The 14,197-nt window shown below is 49.0% G+C and overlaps 1 protein-coding gene across 1 annotated transcript in view; it reads right to left on the bottom strand.

Moving 5' to 3' along the window:
- The window catches only part of CTC1 (CST telomere replication complex component 1), a 57,202-nt gene that overhangs the window by 13,362 nt on the left and 29,643 nt on the right, over positions 1–14,197 (bottom strand). Inside the window, exons 12-17 of the mRNA XM_060236801.1 lie at positions 13,133–13,580; positions 10,622–10,711; positions 7,029–7,157; positions 5,406–5,470; positions 4,073–4,185; positions 114–279 (exon numbers count right to left, since the gene is read on the bottom strand). Of these exons, the coding sequence (XP_060092784.1) occupies positions 114–279; positions 4,073–4,185; positions 5,406–5,470; positions 7,029–7,157; positions 10,622–10,711; positions 13,133–13,580 (1,011 nt within the window). The remainder of the gene's footprint in view (positions 1–113; positions 280–4,072; positions 4,186–5,405; positions 5,471–7,028; positions 7,158–10,621; positions 10,712–13,132; positions 13,581–14,197) is intronic.

Below are 14,197 nucleotides of genomic sequence, written 5' to 3'. Positions count from 1 at the left end.
AGAGCCTCTTCCCCCAGCGGACCAGCTGTTTCCATCGCAGGAAGGCGTCAAGTTTTGCTGAGCAGAGCAGTAGGACACAACCTGCGGCGATGAGGTTTTGGATCGAGACGTACCTGGAAACCTTGCGCTGCAAGTTGTGGAAGAGAATCTTGGCTCCGGGGAGCGCGCCCCAAAGGCAAGGCAGGAAAGCGGCTTCGACGTACACGTCCAACCCAGCGGAGAGACCGCATGCAGGCAATACGCTCAGCTTCACAGTGTAATCCCAGGGCAAGAAATTCCCTAGGAATACAGACCATCAGAAACACACTTCAGAATTCACCAGTAAAAACATAAAAGTCCTGCTAAATCAGACCAGCGGTCCACCAAATATCCAGTTTCATACAGCAGCCAATCAGTTATTCTGGAGGGCCAACAAGAGGACATAGAGGCCAAGGCCGCCTCCTGATGTGCCTCCGAGATTTGCTGCCTCTGCATATTAGAATCATAGAATCCTAAAGTTGGAAGGGACCCCCAGAATCATAGAATCCTAGAGTTGGAAGGGACCTCCAGGGTCATAGAATCATAGAGTTGGAAGGGACCTCCAGGGTCATAGAATCATAGAGTTGGAAGGGACCTCCAGGGTCATAGAATCATAGAGGTGGAAGGGACCCCCAGGGTCATAGAATCATAGAGTTGAAAGGGACCCCCAGGGTCATAGAATCATAGAGTTGAAAGGGACCCCCAGGGTCACAGAATCATAGAGTTGGAAGGGACCTCCAGGGTCATAGAATCATAGAGTTGAAAGGGACCCCCAGGGTCATAGAATCCTAGAGTTGGAAGGGACCCCCAGGGTCATAGAATCCTAGAGTTGGAAGGGACCCCCAGGGTCATAGAATCATAGAGTTGAAAGGGACTCCCAGGGTCACAGAATCGTAGAGTTGGAAGGGACCCCCAGGGTCATAGAATCATAGAGTTGGAAGGGACCCCCCAGGGTCATAGAATCATAGAGTTGAACGGGACCCCCAGGGTCATAGAATCCTAGAGTTGGAAGGGACCCCCAGGGTCATAGAATCCTAGAGTTGGAAGGGACCCCCAGGGTCATAGAATCATAGAGTTGAAAGGGACTCCCAGGGTCACAGAATCGTAGAGTTGGAAGGGATCCCCAGGGTCACAGAATCACAGAGTTGGAAGGGACCTCTAGGGTCATCTAGTCCAACCCCCTGCACAATGCAGGAAACTCACAAACACCTCCCCCTAAATTCACAGGATCTTCATTGCTGCCAGATGGCCATCTAGCCTCTGTTTAAAAACCTCCAAGGAAGGAGAGCCCACCACCTCCCGAGGAAGCCTGTTCCACTGAGGAACCCTCTAACGGTCAGGAAGTTCTTCCTAATGTTGAGCCGGAAACTCTTTTGATTTAATTTCAACTGAAGACTTCCTTCAGTCACCATGACCTTTGGCACTGATGGACCTCTTCTCCACGAATCTGTCTCTCCCTCTTTTAAAGCCATGCATGCTCACAGCCCTCGCTGTGTCTGCTGGCGGTGAGTTCCAGTTTAATTACTCGTTAAGTAAAGAGGTATTTCCTGAACCTGTGCAGTGGAAATTACAATTGTAAACATGAGGAGATGGGGTGGTGAGCCATACAGCCCCTCTCCATGCGAATAGCAGTCCCAGGGCAGCAGGGGGTTAAATTCGACACAGTTCTGTTGGAGAAGAACACCTGGGATGAGAGGAGGAAGCAAGCAGGCAGAAGGAAATGGCAGCTTCAAAGGGAGAAGCAGCTTCAAGAGGAGCGAGAGAGCACGGCTTTGAGCATAGAAGGCCGCTTGGAAGAGAAGAAGCCTCAATGAGAGAGGACAGAGACTTCTGAGCTGTGTGGAGGCTGCAGGGAAGCTCTTGACTCCAGCTTGGTTCCTTGGAAGACTGCCGGGCTTTTTATCTTATAAAGCCCACTGGGTGGGTGAGGAACTGTCACTGTTATTCCTATTAAGCTGAACAAAGCTGCATGCCTTTGTTCACAATTATTGCTTGTAGGAATCAATAGAACCCATGGGTAATACAACCCGTTCCCCCACATTTTAGTGTTATGCAAGAGGAACAAAAACGCCTCTATATCCACTGTCTTCATCCCATGAACAAATGTATAAGCTTCTATCATGTCCCCCTTAGGCCGTCTCTTTTCTATAGTGAAAAGTTCCAAACTTTTCAGCCTTTCCTCATACGGAAAGTGCTCCAACAACCTCTTGATCATCTTGGTTGCCTCTCTTCCGAACTTTTTCCAGCTCTGCAATGTCCTTTTGGAGATACAGCAATCATAACTGCACACATTATTAAAGCTCTGAGAGCCAGTTTGGTTAAGTGGGCGGTCTCTTATCTGGGAGAACCGGGTTTGATTCCCCACTCCTCCCCTTGCAGCTGCTGGAATGGCCTTGGGTCAGCCATAGCTCTCTTATCTGGGAGAACCGGGTTTGATTCCCCACTCCTCCTCTTGCAGCTGCTGGAGTGGCCTTGGGTCAGCCATAGCTCTCTTATCTGGGAGAACCGGGTTTGATTCCCCACTCCTCCTCTTGCAGCTGCTGGAGTGGCCTTGGGTCAGCCATAGCTCTCTTATCTAAGAGAACCGAGTTTGATTCCCCCCTCCTCCACTTGCACCTGCTGGAATGGCCTTGGGTCAGCCATAGCTCTCTTATCTGGGAGAACCGGGTTTGATTCCCCCCTCCTCCACTTGCACCTGCTGGAATGGCCTTGGGTCAGCCAGAGCTCTCTTATCTGGGAGAACCGGGTTTGATTCCCCACTCCTCCACTTGCACCTGCTGGAATGGCCTTGGGTCAGCCATAGCTGTCTTATCTGGGAGAACCGGGTTTGATTCCCCACTCCTCCACTTGCACCTGCTGGAATGGCCTTGGGTCAGCCATAGCTCTCTTATCTGGGAGAACCGGGTTTGATTCCCCCCTCCTCCACTTGCACCTGCTGGAATGGCCTTGGGTCAGCCAGAGCTCTCTTATCTGGGAGAACCGGGTTTGATTCCCCACTCCTCCACTTGCACCTGCTGGAATGGCCTTGGGTCAGCCATAGCTGTCTTATCTGGGAGAACCGGGTTTGATTCCCCACTCCTCCACTTGCACCTGCTGGAATGGCCTTGGGTCAGCCAGAGCTCTCTTATCTGGGAGAACCGGGTTTGATTCCCCCCTCCTCCACTTGCACCTGCTGGAATGGCCTTGGGTCAGCCAGAGCTCTCTTATCTGGGAGAACCGGGTTTGATTCCCCCCTCCTCCACTTGCACCTGCTGGAATGGCCTTGGGTCAGCCAGAGCTCTCTTATCTGGGAGAACCGGGTTTGATTCCCCACTCCTCCACTTCCACCTGCTGGAATAGCCTTGGGTCAGCCAGAGCTCTCTTATCTGGGAGAACCGGGTTTGATTCCCCCCTCCTCCACTTGCACCTGCTGGAATGGCCTTGGGTCAGCCAGAGCTCTCTTATCTGGGAGAACAGGGTTTGATTCCCCACTCCTCCACTTGCACCTGCTGGAATAGCCTTGGGTCAGCCAGAGCTCTCTTATCTGGGAGAACCGGGTTTGATTCCCCACTCCTCCACTTGCACCTGCTGGAATGGCCTTGGGTCAGCCATAGTTTTGGTAGTTGTCCTTGAAAGGGCAGCTGCTGTAAGAGCTCTCTCAGCCCCACCTACCTCACGGGGGGAGGGGGAGGTTAAGGAGATTGTGACTGCTCTGAGACTCTGAGATTCAGAGTATAGGGTGGGATATAAATCCAAATATCTTCTTCTTCTATTCGAAAGGAGGCCACATCACAGCCGCTCTGCAAGGGCAGTCCGCCCTAGATTATGTGGGACAGCCTGCAGAAGACCTGGGTGTCCTGCAGAATCCTTCTCCCACACCACAATAGGTCTTCTGATCTCCGGACAGACAGTCAAGGCAGAAGGCATCAAGCCGCTCGACAAGCGCCAAGCAGAGAAGCAGTCAAGTCTGAAACCCGGCCCCTGACACACACACCCTTTGACAGGCACACATGGAATAAGAGACAGTACCCCCTAAAGCCACCAGTGCGCCTCCCACTATCTGTCAGGTTCTCACCTTTCTGCTGCAGCTTGTCAGAGCAAGATGCGACTGGCTTCTTTCCAGTACGAGATTCGCACAGAGCCCTCTCGCTTATTACGCCAGAGAAAGAGACCAGGGATCCTGTGAAACTGATGAGAGAGATGGAATAAGGAGGGCCGTGTCCTGAGAATCACCAGCTGGTCAGCCTAGAGATGTATCTTTATGGCGGTAAGCAGGGGTGGAATTCTAGCAGGAGCTCCTTTGCATGTTAAGCCACACCCCCTGATGTAGCCAATCCTGCAAGAGCTTACAAGGCTCTTTCTTGTAAGCTCTTGGGGGATTGGCTATATCAGGGGTGTGTGGCCTAATATGCAAAGGAGGGAACCTTGGCTCTCCAGATGTTTTTTACCTACAGCTCCCATCAGCCCCAGCCAGCATGGCCAATGGCTGGGGCTGATAGGAGTTGTAGGCAAAAAACATTTGGAGAGCAAACGTCCCCTAACCGACAAATATGGTAAGGGGTTGAATAGGCCTGGGAGGAAGATTCATTGCCAGCTCTTGTTTTAACATGCATGTTTTGTGACATTTGTTGACTCCCTTAAACCTGCTAAAATAAAATAAGAATAAAAGCCTCGTTTCCACTCAGCTCTCACTTAACTTACGAGCTGCTTACATTCTAGCGGTTGCTTTTCTCAAACGCACAGCCAGAAATACACTGGCATTAAAAGCTAGACTAGAGCAGTTCAGGTTTGTTTGTTTGTTTTCTGACTGCTCGAAATTCTGTACTCAATATTAAGTTGGCTGTTGCAAGAAGTGAGACACTGGGCTGCATTCTTCCTTACGAACCATCCTCAACTGCATTCCACGGACACTTTTGTGGTCTTCTCCATGACTAAGCACAGTTGGAGCACAGTTGAGCTCCGGGAGAGAGCGGGAAAGGTGTGCTGCTGAAAGGGTGCTTGCCTTTTCTTTCTGCCTTTTCTGAACAGCTGCGGGGATCAGCTGGGTGCTACTCTGTGGGAGGAGAGCGTCTGAGTTTGTAACTCTCTGTCTGGGGTATTCCTGCTGCTTGGAGGGGGAAACAGTGGGAGGGCTTCTAGTGTCCTGGCCCCACTGGTGGGCCTCCTGATGGCACCTGGGGTTTTTGGCCACTCTGTGACACAGAGTGTTGGACTGGATGGGCCACTGGCCTGATCCAACATGGCTTCTCTTATGTTCTTATGTGACACAGAGTGTTGGACTGGATGGGCCACTGGCCTGATCCAACATGGCTTCTCTTATGTTCTTATGTGACACAGAGTGTTGGACTGGATGGGCCACTGGCCTGATCCAACATGGCTTCTCTTATGTTCTTAAGAATAAAGCATACCTAGGGCCGAGTATCTCTTCAATGGAGAATAGTTTCTGTCCCACCTCGGATGCTTCTGGAGTCATCTGAAAAAGACAGAGGGAAGAAAACGAGTTTTCCTTAACAAGAAATATTCCACTGTGCCCCCTGCTGGAAAACTGGCATTCCTTTTTGCTCAGTCCTGCTCCTGTAACACGACTGCTTGGCCTGGCTGCACTGGCAGCTACACTGCTGGCTCACCCCCCAGTTTATTACCTACTGGTGTTCGTGGACCTCTCTTATCCTGAGGGGTCCTACCAGGAGCACGAAACGCTAGAACCTATTTTTATTTATTTATTTATTTGGGATTTATATCCCGCCCTTCCCACATGTGGCTCAGGGCGGCTACCTGATGATTTCCTCTCTTCAGCAAGAAGGAGTACCCAAGCTGGTTAGGTCACACTTTCACTCGCTCCTGGTAGGGCTATGCAGATTTTTATGAGAACCTTGATCAGAGAGATTGAAGGCTGAACCTCCAGTCCTGCCTGAGCTCTGCTCTGTATGACCTCCACGTGCAATTGCCCTTCTATTCTTCAACTTTTCTTCTTTTTTTGGGGGGGGGGGGGGAGTGGACGCAAGGGTGAAATTCTAGCAGGAGCTCCTTTCATAGAATCATAGAGTTGGAAGGGCCCTCCAAGGTCATCTAGTCCAACCCCCTGCATGATGCAGGAAACTCACAGACACCTCCCCCTAAATTCACAGGATCTTCATTGCTGTCAGATGGCCGTCTAGCCTCTGTTTAAAAACCTCCAAGGAAGGAGAGCCCACCACCTCCCGAGGAAGCCTGTTCCACTGAAGAACTGCTCTAATGGTAAGGAAGTTCTTCCTAATTTTAAGCCAGAAACTCTTTAGATTTAATTTCAACCCATTGGTTCTGGTCCTACCTTCAGAGGCCACAGAAAATAATTCCACACCATCCTCTATATGACAGCCCTTCAAATACTTGAAGATGGTGATCGTATCACCTCTCGGCCGCCTCCTCTCCAGGCTAAACATGCCCAGCTCCTTCAAACTTTCCTCATAGGACTTGGTCTCCAGACCCCTCACCATCTTCGTCGCCCTCCTCTGGACCCGTTCCAGTTTGTCTATATCCTTCTTAAAATGTGGTGCCCAAAACTGGACACAATACTCCAGGTGAGGTCTTACCAGAGCAGAGTAAAGTGATACCATCACGTCACGTGATCTGGACACTATACTTTTGTTGGTAAAGGCAGTCCCCTGTGCAAGCACCAGTTGTTTCCAACTCTGGGGTGACGTTGCTTTCACGACGTTTTCATGGCAGACTTTTTACAGGGTGGTTTGCCATTGCCTTCCCCAGTCATCTACGCTTTCCCCCCAGCAAGCTGGGTACTCATTTTACCAGCCTTGGAAAGATGGAAGGCTGAGTCAACCTTGAGCCGGCTACCTGAACACAGCTTCTGCCAGGATCAAACTCAGTTTGTGAGCAGAGCTTGAACTGTAGTACTGCCGCTTTACCACACTGTGCCATGGGGCTCTTTTTTGTAAGCTCTTGGAGGACTGGCTACATCAGGAGGGTGTGGCCTAATATGCAAAGGAGCTCCTGCTAGAATTCCACCCCTGCAGAGAAGTACCAGGCACACCTACCTCAGACATCCAGCTCACGTGGTGCAGGTAGGCAGTTTCTGGAACAGGGAAAAATAAGGAGCAATTCTTCATGTTTGAGAGGTTTCCTGGTCCCACCGGGAGGCACGATTTGTCAAAAATATCTAGGCCCTGAAAAAGCAACAGTATTACAGATAGGCCATATAACAATAGTACTGGCAAATAAAATGTGCTATTAATAAAAGAAGAGAAGAAAAGAGGTAGGTAAATCAGGAAGAAACAGAAGTAGATAGGGTACTAAACTTGGACAAGAGAGACATATGGGGGGGGGGGGGGCAAAAACAAGGTTGAGGGGGAAAGTATGTCTGTCTTGGATTCAAATCCCTATCAGCCATGATGTTCACTAGCAGACCTGGAGACAGTCACTGGCTTTGGCCTACCTCACAGAGCTGTTGTGAGGTTAAAAGGAGGAGACAGTAATGGAAGGAAAGGATAAAAAAATGAAGTGCAGATACATACGGAAGAATATACTTTTGTGACTGACCTACCCAAAAAAATAAAATCTGCAAACATTACGAGAGGAGAAGAAAGGAACCGGAGATGGTGAAAGAGGGAGTTACGCATTGAGAACAAACGAGGTCCAGCAAAAGAGGGGAAAGTATAGGCAACGGAGATGCAAATATAATTTATAGTGGAGAAAGTGTCAGAATGAGATTTGTGCCAAAGCCTCTGAGCTACCCTGACACAAAAACTTCTCAGAAAGTCCGCAGTGTCATGAACATAGCTAGGAGCGTTGATGACATACTACTTCTTCAGACCAAACATGGCTGCCAACTGGATGCATCTACAAAAACGAAAAGTAAAACTTGTGGCTAAGGAGGAGACACAAAGACACAAATGTTTTGGTTTTGCCATCGGGTCACAGAAGACTTATAGTGAAACGCTCTCTCTAAGCTGTGGAGTCTCAGGAGCAAAAATTCAACTTTGTAAGCGCCTTTTTTTGAGCAGGAACATACAAGAACGCAGTTTCAGCTAGCTTGGTAGCGGGGGTGCGGCCTAATATGCAAAGGAGTTCTTGCTGGGCTTTTTCTACCAAAAAAGCCCCATGTGAAACAATGATGATGTCAAGAGGTGTGGCCTAATATGCAAATGAGTTCCTGCTGGGCTTCTTCTACAAAAAAGCCCCGCGTGAAACAATTATGATGTCCAGAGGTGTGGCCTAATATGCAAATGAGTTCCTGCTGGGCTTCTTCTACAAAAAAGCCCTGTGTGAAACAATGATGATGTCAAGAGGTGTGGCCTAATATGCAAATGAGTTCCTGCTGGGCCTCTTCTACAAAAAAGCCCCGTGTGAAACAATGATGATGTCGAGAGGTGTGGCCTAATATGCAAATGAATTCCTGCTGGGCTTCTTCTATCAAAAAGCCCCGTGTGAAACAATGGTGATGTCAAGAGGTGTGGCCTAATATGCAAATGAGTTCCTACTGGGCTTTTTCTACCAAAAAAAGCCCTGGCAACTGGCATTAAAGTTGTGAGCTACTGAATAAATTAGTGCGCTCTGGGGCCATTTTTCCTGAGCTGGGACAAAAATGCGTGAGCCGGAGGCCAAAAAAACGGCGAGCTAGCTCACACTAACTCAGCTTAGAGGGAACACTGAGCACACAGGGTCAAGGCAAGAGATATCCAGAAGCAGTCTGCCATTGCCTAGCTTCATCTCATGACTCTGGTACTCCTTAGCGGTCTCTCATCCAAATACTGATGAGGGCTGGCCCTACTTATCTTCTGAGATCTGCCAAGATCAGGCTAGCCTGGGCTCTCCAGGCAGGGCGCAAACAATATTAAGGGCTTAAAATCCCACATCGCAGACTGCAGCAATGGCGGAATCAACAGAATATAAGGTATCTTCCACATGGGGACAGGCTAGCGTGGATTTCCCATTGCTTCTGTAGTTGGGGACACAGCGCCGTGGCAATGGGGTTTCCACGTGGCAGGTTTCCTTCCATTTTCCCTGACCCTAGTCTTCGGACAGCAGCCATCTTCCCATCCCTTGCACCACTGGGGCTTGTTCAGTGTTGTTTTCAATCAGCAATGGACTATTGTTATAACAATATGAGAATCAGGTTCACCGAACCCTCAGGTTTCATTAAAAAAAATAGTAAGTCTCTAGCCTCTTTCATTGTGGAGATATGAGGAGGAAGATACAGCTCTGCAACAAAAAAGACTAGAGACTTACTCTCTTTCTTAAAAATATGAAAAGCTGGGAATTTAGGCAGTGTGACTTATAACAATATTCATTTGGACAAAAAAGCCCCCAGCAGTGGTTGGCACAGAATGGCCGCCATGAGGACTGAGACAGAGAAAATGGCTGCCATTTGAGCAGGACAAGGAAAAGCAAACACCCCAAAATACTACCTGTAAAGAAAGCAACAGGAAGAGAAGTTTCACGTGGGTAGCTGCATTACTCTGCAGTAGAGAACTAAGATTTGAGCTCAATAGCACCTTAGAGACCAACAAGATTTTGGGGGGGGGTATTGTCAAGCATGGTAGAAGCTCAATGGTAATCTAGGGTTTTAGGGCCCTCCATAAAGCTGGTCTGGGAAACATCATGGAGAGTCGGTGTAGTTTGGTTCTGTTATTCTCCCCCCGCCTTGCTTTATTGCTTTGTGTAGTAGAATAGTGAGAAACCGAACTAGCAGCGGGAGAAGAAGAATGAACACCTTCCCATACATTCCTACATGGGAGTGTAGGCCATCTGGGAAAGCAAGGACAAGACACTGATAACATTGTGGGAACACAGACATTTATGATAGTTTACATGTTGGCTGGCATTCCTTACCCCCTCCTTTGAGGATCCTTTGAAGTATGTCTTAAAAGAATTGTATCAATGTGTTTCTAGTATCACTCTCAAGGTCCTGAACCAAGAGAGCATCTCGATTTAGCAATAAACGCAGTTTTGTATCTACTTGACTCGTTCTTTTGAAAATCGCATGCTTGACATTTATAAGATTTCCAGAATCAACACTGCCTTCATCAGGTACAAGCAGGAATGGGGATTCCTGATCCCTTATATGTTGGCCAGAAGGTGGGAGAGGAGATATCCACTTCTGTTGATAAAGGAAAGGCTCAGGGAGGAAAAATAACAGGCAGCCATTTACTAACTATAGTTGTGCTTGCTTCGGCAGCACATATACTAACCAATGATCTCTCTAAGCTGTGGAGTCTTGTGAGCAAAAATTCAACTTTGTGAGCTACTGGCATTAAAGTAGTGATCTACTGCATAAATTATTGTGTTCTGGGGTCACCCTTCCTGAGCCAAGACAAAAATGCGTCAGCTGGAGGCTAAAAATCTGTGAGCTAGCCCACACTAACTCATTTTAGAGGGAACACTGATAACTAGCTATAGTTTCATTTAGAAAACCCAGCTTTGTCAGATAGATGAGATCACACAGCCACGGCATAAAGGGATAGCCTGAAGTCCAGCATCTGGGGAAAGTTTCAGGCTACAACTAAAAGCAAAAAGCTAAATGAAACAAAGACCTTGGTACGAAAACCAAGGCAGCCCAGTCATGCCAAACAGGCCTTTGCCAGTGCCCATCTAAGAAGAAGGAAGAGACGGAGCAGCCTTTCCTCCTTACCGAGCACTGGGGTATGATAAGCTGGTACAGTCCACCCGGGTGCAGGACCGGGAACCATCGGATTGCTTTTCCCAGGAACAGCAGCAATACCTGAAATTAGAACAATGGGAGTCCTAAAGGAAAAAGGTCACTTTTATGGTAACAACGAAAGCTGTGGCATGCTCAAGATTTGCTATTAAACTTTTTCGTGAAGAAAAAGCAGGAGCGGGAGATTAATGAATGCATGAAGAGATGGTGGAGGAACAATGCAGAAACTGACGATCCCCCTTCCCTCCCTAAACCAGCCTGTCACAGTCCTAGGCCTGGTGGGGCCTACAGGCTCCAGGGAAGCCTGTATCGGAGTACCTACAGGAGCCTACATTTCCCGGAATCCCTTCTGTCCCGCTGATTGGGTGGGTGGCAGTTTTGGAGGGAAAACTTGCCCAGAGGGGTGGGACCTGGGAGGAAACAATAAAAGGCCAGCTAGAGAGGGAAGTGGGTTCTCTCTGGGAATGCTGAGCTGGATAGAGGCTGCAGCTGGAAGAATCCCTCACCCGAGGGTGGTGAGTCTCTTGGTATCAGTGGAAGGGAACGTTTAGTTAGTCACGTCAGGGCCGTTATTTCTTTGCATCACCTTTATTGTTTCTACCTTTCACTGTTGCTCTAATAATAAAAACCACTTGTAGTTTTGAGTACTTAAAACAAGCTCGTTATTGTTGTACTGCCTGGGCCCTCACATCTCTTCGGTCATGGATGGAAGGTGTTTTGTTAAGAAGGAAGACGGCGTGGGTGGATGCTCTGGGCCCCCCCAGACAGACCCTTACCAGAGCGGTCGCAGCCAGGTACCCTGCGTGTGATACAACCCTATGTCACATCCCCGGACTTCCAGTTAACAATACACTCCGTGGTTAAGAAGAAGAAGACTGCAGCTTTATACCCCGCCCTTCTCTCTGAATCAGAGACTCAGAGCGGCTTACAATCTCCTCTATCTTCTCCCCTGTGAGGTGGGTGGGGCTGAGAGGGCTCTCACAGCAGCTGCCCTTCCAAGGACAACTCTTGCAAGAGCTCTGGCTAACCCAAGGCCATTCCAGCAGGTGCAAGTGGAGGAGTGGGGAATCAAACCCGGTTCTTCCAGATAAAAGAGTCCATGCACTTAACCGCTACACCAAACTGGCTCTCTTAAACAAGGCTTAAACGAGATTTGTTTATTGAAACACTGAAACTGCAGGGCAGGATGCTCAAGCATATATATGAACATATGAAGCTGCCTTCTACTGAATCAGACCCTGGGTCCATCAAAGTCAGTATTGTCTACTCAGACTGACAGCAGCTCTCCAGGGCCTCAAACTGGGGTTTTTAATGCCTATTTGCCTGGACCCTTTTTAGTTGGAGATGCCAGGGGTTGAACCTGGGACCTTCTGCCACAGGGACGTAACCAGCCACAGAATTTGTGTGAGGCGATGCCCATTAACGAAGCAGGACTGGGTCCCATTTAGCGAATGATCGTTCCAAAAAATTGGAGGTGGACGCAGTAATTTGCGTTGTGAGTGATGATTGAGAAAGGCGTGGCCGAAACCAGTCTCTATTCTCTTCTTCAACATTTCTTACAAGAAATTGAAGATTGCATCTTAAAGCATGTTTTGGGATACAGTGGACTTTTGTGGGACTTTAAGAATATGTTTGTATGGTTTGTGTATATGGAATGAGCAATTTATGAGCAACTGAATATATGGTGTTTGTTTGGGCTATCCGAACTCTGTTTTTTTTGACACATCTATATTGGGTATCCTCTGTTCCTACCCAGAGACTAGGCAGAACAATACTTGTGCTTGCTGCAGAAAAAAAGATAGCACTAGCAAGCAGGGCAGGGGTGCAAGTGAAAGCAAGGCCTAAGGTTACTACAGTGCACCAAGCATAAGAACATAAGAGAAGCCATGTTGGATCAGGCCAATGGCCCATCCAGTCCAATGCTCTGTGTCACACAGTGGCCAAAAAACCCAGGTGCCACCAGAAATTCCACCAGCAGGGCCATAAGAACATAAGAGAAGCCATGTTGGATCAGGCCAATGGCCCATCGTGTCCAATGCTCTGTGTCACACAGTGGCCAAAAACCCCAGGTGCCATCAGGAGGTCCACCAGCAGAGCCATAAGAACATAAGAGAAGCCATGTTGGATCAGGCCAATGGCCCATCAAGTCCAACGCTCTGTGTCACACAGTGGCCAAAAAACCAAGTGTCATCAGGAGGTTCACCAGTGGGGCCAGGACACTAGAAGCCCTCCCACTGTGCCCCCACCCAAGCATCAAGAATAAAAAGCATTGGGGGCCCCAGACAGAGAGTTCCAACAATACGCTGTGGCTAATAGTCACTGATGGACCTCTGCTCCATTTGCGTATCCAGTCCCCTCTTGAAGCTGGCTATGCTTGTATGCAAGATAATAAGCAATGGCAAGAGACTCTCTTGACACCAGTAGGTAAAGACCTCTGCCTCTTACTTGCCACCACCCGTCTCCTTCGGATCCCCTTGCCCTTACATCTGTCCGGGCTCCGCCAGGTTCTCCAATCGCAGTGGCACTGAGCCCCTTTTGGCCCTCAGCTTCTCCCCTGCACTGCTCCGGTTTGCTCATCCACAACGCGGTGGCTTGGAAACAGAGCTGCTGCACTTGGTCACCTTCGCCTTCGCCTTCCGAAGCCTGCAGATAGTTGCGCCGCATCAGACCCTCCTTCTGAGTCACCAAAAAGAGACGGGATGTAGCCCCGGCTTCCCCAGCAACGCCCTCAGGAGGTTCAAGAGCGTTTGCTGCTCTTTTAGCCCTTTCTGGGTTTGCTAGGTTCCCGTCCGGAGATCTGGGCTCAGCTCCGGAGCTTTCGTTGTCCTTTGCCACAGAAGAGGTCTCTTTGGGGACAATGGGATCCCCGGGACCTCTTTTTTCAGGAGAATGAAGAACCTTCACGTCCTCAACGCAGAACTGAGCGTAAAGCCTAGAGCAAGGGAGAAGGGATGGAGAAGCTGTGTTAAGTGGGTTAACTGTTTCACTTTTAATCTGTTTGATTGTTTTACTCTTTATCTGTTCGATCGCCTATTGTTAGTTTTAACTGTTTTACTATGTTGGAATCCGCCCTGAGCCCGCCATGGGAAAGGGCAGACTACAAATGGACAGAAATAAATCAATCAATAAAGTGCAGCTACAGCTGAATCAGAGGCAGAGAGGAAGTAGCACAGCTGAAGAGTTAAGACCGCGGGGCTTGTTTCTTTCAGTTACGACTCCTACGAGAGCTACAAGGCCATTCCAGCAGCTGCAAGTGGAGGAGTGGGGATTCAAAGCCGGTTCTCCCAGATAAGAGAGCTATGGTTGACCCAAGGCCATTCCAGCAGCTGCAAGTGGAGGAGTGGGGAATCAAACCCGGTTCTCCCAGATAAGAGAGCTCTGGCTGACCCAAGGCCATTCCAGCAGCTGCAAGTGGAGGAGGGGGGAATCAAACCCGGTTCTCCCAGATAAGAGAGCTCTGGCTGACCCAAGGCCATTCCAGCAGCTGCAAGTGGAGGAGTGGGGAATCAAACCCGGTTCTCCGACTTAACCACTACACCAAACTGGCTC

The sequence above is a fragment of the Heteronotia binoei genome, chromosome 4, assembly GCF_032191835.1.
Source record: "Heteronotia binoei isolate CCM8104 ecotype False Entrance Well chromosome 4, APGP_CSIRO_Hbin_v1, whole genome shotgun sequence".
In the NCBI taxonomy this organism is placed as follows: Eukaryota; Metazoa; Chordata; class Lepidosauria; order Squamata; family Gekkonidae; genus Heteronotia; species Heteronotia binoei.
This window is presented reverse-complemented; position numbering and strand designations above follow the sequence as displayed.